Source organism: Diaphorina citri, unplaced genomic scaffold (assembly GCF_000475195.1).
Source record: "Diaphorina citri unplaced genomic scaffold, Diaci psyllid genome assembly version 1.1 scaffold5320, whole genome shotgun sequence".
Classification (NCBI taxonomy): domain Eukaryota; kingdom Metazoa; phylum Arthropoda; class Insecta; order Hemiptera; family Psyllidae; genus Diaphorina; species Diaphorina citri.
Window position 1 is genome coordinate 9,792 of NW_007382696.1, and position 5,802 is coordinate 15,593.

Sequence of the window (5,802 nt, forward strand, 5' to 3'; positions counted from 1 at the left end):
CGCTCTCTGTTAATGTTCTCTTAATTAGGTTATTTGGGAGATCAGTTAAAATATGTATATTGTATATGGTTGTGTCGTATGACCCTTGTTGTGCGAGATATTGGAGTGAGACCTTGGGTTAGAGGGGTATCCGATTCGGCAGGGTTTAAAGAGGACTTTTCAGTCCCTATCTCAGCAGGAAAAACAAGATATAGCTTCTAGGGTACTTCTCCCTTCTGGCACCTTTTCTAGATCTATTGTGGACCAGTTAGAAGGAGAAACGAAAAGTAGAAAGTGGGATAAAGTACACACATGGAGTTAAATTAATTTTTTTTTTTGTGTTTTCTTTTTTTTATAAAACCGATGTCATTTTATTCACAATTTCCGATCATGCCTCAATCTGACGTACATACCTACATTTATAACCAATCAAAAATATACTGGTGGTCCAACCTAAAAGACACGTACCTTGAGGAACACCCTGTAATGTACAAAATGTGGGGTCCTATCCAGTCAAAGCAATGTAAAAATCACCAGTATTGGCAAGTACAGCAAAATGAGAAAGCTAGTGACATAATCCTCTGTGTATGCCCAGGTCTTTATAAGTTTACAAAAACAGCTGCCTAAGCTCCTTTACGATCAATAATATAAAACAAAACAATCAACCAATAACCAAATGATCAAGGATGATAGGATCTGTACCAGCATAGTGGCTTACATATGTTGAATGTGGATAATTGTGGATAAATATCTATACCAAAAACAGCCATCTTTGGTAGGATACATAGCTTACGTAACTATAATGGAGGAAACCTTCTAACTTGAAAAAAGAAAAAAAGAGAAAAAAAGAAGAGAGCTCACTAGGACACTCGTAAGACCAACAAACCGAAAAAGTAAACAGTTTTCCGTCGCAGGAGGAGTGAAAAGCTAAGGTAACGTCTGGAATACCCTACACTCCCTTGAATACCAGTCATTTCGTGGAAATCCAACCCCAGGCCAGGGAGAGCTTTTACGAAGTGGAAGGTACCCTTACTATTTTCCACTGAGCTTCATCCAATGAAAAGCCTTGTAGAATAGAGGATACCTTGGGAAGAAATTCCCACGGTTTGCCAATGCATTTATAAAGCCTTTAAATGAAAGTTCCAGACTGATTGTGATACGGAAAATCATGGAGTAACGGCAAAAAAAAAAGTGGGGAGTGCGCTTGGACGCAGACTTCTTAAAACTTTGGTCGCTTTGGGTAGTTCCTAGTTCCCATCGCAGAGATAGAGAATAGAAAAAAACATCAAAACGCAAGAATATAATAGCCATATATATGTGATAATAATTAAAATAGATAACCAGGAGGATAATAGATATATATTCGGTAGGAAATAATATAAACATAAGAGATATTCATATTCAGTATAATAAATGATGATTGATCATAGATAAAAAGCAGTAGGTAATACTAATCAATGCTGAGATACCATAAATATTAATAATACTAACATAATAACCTAAAAAATGAATAATACAACAAAACAGAACATTATAATCCAATGGAATTATACATAGAAATTAACTTATATATAATGAACAAATTTGAATATGACTCATACCAAATTAAATCTAGCGTTTCTTTCTAAAATAGTCTACTTGGTAGGAAAATAAGTAAGAATAAACAACCAATAATTAATAATCAACAAACATTTACTTTTTGTGCCTGTACAGTAACTCATCACTATCTCTACGGTTCTTTCTAAAACAGTTAACATAGGCCATATCGATGAATAGCTTGGTTCCACCATTTTCCGCCCCGCTAACCACAGGATCTATACTCAGATTAGAGGAATGGAATCCCTAATCGCATAGAATATGTTGACTACTTTCGACATGGTCTCATCCACTGTAGGGGACCGCTTGTCCACTTTTTGTCTACTTTCCCAGGTCGTTTACCACCGTACATGTGTTTCCTCTTGCTGAAAATACCTGCCAGGGATTTGGTAGAGCAGATCCCTGGATTCAACAGAATAGTTGCCGGGATCAGGGGTTCGATTCCTGGGAAGAGCGCAATGGGGTCGAATCGTTGCCTGCGATTGGAGAGGTGTTGGTTATAGTAGGGGATTTTGTGAAGTCCTGTGAGACCTGAATAGTTAAATGTCGTCTTCATAGGCTAGTGTGTTTTGTTGAGAAAGGTGCTGTGCTGGGGATGCTTCCCCTTGATGTTTGTGTGTGAGGGGAACAAGACATATTCTCCGTTAGGGTTGACGATTTCCGTTATTCACAAAGGATGGTTTGATTAGGTCCTTGCTGATAGGGGTTCCGCCGGATGTGCGGGAGGGGGGGTCTGACCTGGTTTGGCCTCCCATTCGTTTGGATAGGTCGTGGTACTCCATTGATTTGACTGGGATGGTAAGTATCCTTCCTGTGGCGGGGCTGGTGGTTGAGGATGGGGTAGATTGTTGGGATACCCCTGATAGTTGGGCGGAATAGGTCTGGAAGCGGCTGGTGGATTGAAGGGTTGAGGAGCATAGTTTGGTGAGCCAGGATAGATAGTGTGTATCTGGTAGTTATCCGAGGGATAGGTGGCTTGGGGATAGACTGAGGTCTGGTTAGGATATCCATTGAATTGACTGGGAGGACCTAGTGGTAGAAGGTAATTATTATCTGGTGGTGGAACAGGATAGCTTGGTTGTTGATATTGAGGATACTGCTGATTTGTAAATGTTCCTGAAGTACCTGCCAAGTTGTTATTGGGATAGCCGTTTGGTTTTTGGTTAGGAAGATGGGGTGGATAGGCATTGGTTTCAGAAGATGGCGCTGGGTTTGGTTGAGAAGAAGATCCATTGGGAAGACTTGGAGTCTGACTTTGTTCCGTAGTACTGGTTGTTTCTTGGTATGGTTTTTCAGTAGTGGTAGTAGTGGTTGTGGTTGATGTACTGGTTGTTGGTTGTGTTGTTTCTTGATATGATTCTTCAGTGGTGGTAGTGGATGTAGATGTTATGTTGGCATAACTCTCCCAGCCTGATACAAAGTTAGGTTGGTTCGGTACCACAGGTCCCTTGTCTACTATGTCTGTAGTTTCAGTTGTTGATGGCGACTCAGTGGTTTGTGTATTGTTATTTTTTTGGTTATCTAGCTGATTTGGTTTGTTTGCATTGCAAGGTGTTCTGTTGGGTTTCTCTAATCCATAGCCTTGATCAATTGTATTCGGATGACTATAACAACCACTGTTCTTATGAGGTTCATTCTCGTTGTAGTTTTTCCACGTTTCCTTTATCATGTCTGAGGCTTTCTCACCAACCATAACAGTTGGGGCGTACAGATGAGCACTAGGCACTATTGGGAATATCGAGGCATCCACTACCCTCAAGTTGGTCACGCCGTACACTTGCAACTGATCATTGACGACTGCATCCGGGTCAGACTGAGGTCCCATCTTGCATGTTCCACTCTGGTGGTATAGGGAACTGGTGAAGTATTTCATCGCACATCTCCAGTAGTCATCACAACCGAATTCAAAGTGAGCACAGTCTCGGATAGGAGTCTTGTGTATTTGACTTCCAATGGATTGGAACGCTTCTGTCTCGCTGATTTTTATAACATTCTTGATTGCCTCGAGCATAACGTCCGCATCTTCTTCATATTGGAAAAAGTCGTAATACAGTTTGGGATATTTGAACGGGTTTTTCGACTTGAGTTTAATGGAACCTCTTGTCTTGGGTCTCAGCACCACAGGTATGATTGACCAGGATTCCCGATTGTTAATATTCCCGTAGATACTGTCGTACACATCTTTGCGTATGTTCATGCTCTTGCGGAGTATTCGGCCTGCATCGGAATTGAAACTTCCAATAGTAAACAAGTACTCAGTGTCTGGATATGATTTGTCTGTGTTGTTCTTTGTGTTAAGGTAGCCAATACCGGTGACTCCTCCTGGTGCTGATAACGGACCACGTCCTAGTTTTAACCATTTCAGGAACTGATCGATGTTGAGCACTTTTTTCTCGATAGTGGATCCAGTATTCGTCCTGTTCATGAGGAATGTGATTCCAAAGAACGAATGATGATCATTCAAGTTCTGACCAACGCCTTTCAGATTAGATACAACATTAATGTCAAATTCTCTCAAGTGTTCCTCTGGTCCAATACCAGATAACATCAAGATCTGTGGACTTCCTATAGCACCGGCACTCAAGATAACTTCTTTCTTAGCCAAAACTATCCGTTTGACACCGTTTTTCTGAAATTCTACGCCATGCGCTCTCTTGGTTTTTGGATCAACTAATATTCTAGTCACATGTGAGAAAATGCTAATGTGCAAGTTCTTTGAAGTTCTTTTCTTTACACTTTTCAGGTAGGCTCGATTTGCACTGTATCTTTGACCTTTGCTCAGTGTTGATTGTAGCTTTGAAAACCCTTCAGTAGCAGGTTCGATTCCAGTATAGTCATAGATTCGGTAACCAAGTTCACAAGTAGCCTGTGTAAACTTCTCGGTTAACAAGTTCTGGTAGGGGATGTTGGTTACTTTTAGAGGTCCTTCTCTTGAATGTATATCCGCGTCTAGGAATTCGCTCGTGTTATTCTCTGACTTGAGGAAATACTTGAGAACACTGTCATAGCCCCAGCCCTTGTTCCCCGCCGCTTCGTAGGTATCATAATCTTTCTTGTTTCCTCTCGTGTAGATCATATAGTTAAGGATACTGGATCCTCCCAGACCTTTGCCTCGGGGACATGGGCACTGATCGTTGTACATCCCTAAACATTGCGGATGCTCCTCGTTCTTCTCCAGCTTGTAACCCCAGTTGAAATGGGTCAAACTGTTGAAGTGAGCGAGGAGGGGAATGTTGGTGTATATGTTCTCATCTTCCCCACTTTCCAGGAGGAGAACTTTCCACTTGGGATTCTCGGAGAGTCTGTTAGCTACTACAGAGCCTCCCACTCCTCCACCAATGATGACAAAGTCATACTCGGACAGGATGGGTTTGTTGCCAAGGAAAATATTCTCACGGAACTCGAGACCTTGCTGTCGGAGATATTTCTGGTACACAGACTCCAGAAGAATATTGTGAGTCCAATGAACGTGACAGATCAGAACGATAAGTGTTAGCTTTGCCAGTGTGGACAACATGCTGAGAATTTTCACTTTATGACCGAAGCAGAACGAACTGATAAAAATTCACTAATTCCTTATTAAACTTGTTAAATCGTTAAATAATTATTGTTAAATCGAATTGTGGTGGGTATGAAAAGATCTCTTTTTCCCAGGGATTATTATTAAATTTATGTTTACTCTTTTACATTAAAGTCACAGCAATAAAATCATCCAGTTCATTCACCTGATGATTCAAAACCTAGCAGTTTTCAGATTTTTCGAAAATGTCAATGATTTTTTTAAAAAAATTAAAGTAATAAATTGAAAGTAGTTAATGTTTTGTTTTTACAATCCACACGCGGAAAATATCTCCTTATAATAGTACTATCGCGGAACCTATTATAATTTTCAATTAGTAAAAACAAGTCCCATTTCCATATTTTTATTCTTGGATCCACTTTTGGTGAAAAAACAGAAGATGCGGTCTCTTATTAAGGGTCTTCCTTGGAACTTTGCTGTCCAGCTTCCATTGTTCGATGAGTGTCCACAGCAATCTTCCTTTTTCAGCGGAGCACCATTTTGTATTTTCCTCCGTATCAAGAACTGAAATCAGAAGACAAAAGCAAAAATGTTCAGTAAAAAAACTCCAGAATTACAATTGACATATCGTAGACTAGACCCTAGAGGCTTATCGTCTCGAAATCGAAACGAAGAAAAGCAGGACAGCTTAGGGAGGAAAGCCAGGC

At 40.4% G+C, this 5,802-nt stretch overlaps 1 protein-coding gene across 1 annotated transcript; it reads right to left on the reverse strand.

Annotated features, from left to right (window-relative positions):
* Nucleotides 1-2,260: 2,260 nt before the first annotated feature.
* Nucleotides 2,261-5,310, reverse strand: LOC103521482 (glucose dehydrogenase [FAD, quinone]-like). Its single transcript, XM_008486594.2, has one exon. The coding sequence runs from the start codon at nucleotides 5,090-5,092 to the stop codon at nucleotides 2,261-2,263; it is 2,832 nt and encodes a 943-aa protein (XP_008484816.2). The 5' UTR covers nucleotides 5,093-5,310.
* Nucleotides 5,311-5,802: the final 492 nt, after the last annotated feature.

Bases quoted from the DNA above. Each gene is read 5' to 3' on its own strand.
- LOC103521482 (XM_008486594.2), bottom strand. From the start codon at position 5,092: ATGTTGTCCACACTGGCAAAGCTAACACTTATCGTTCTGATCTGTCAC.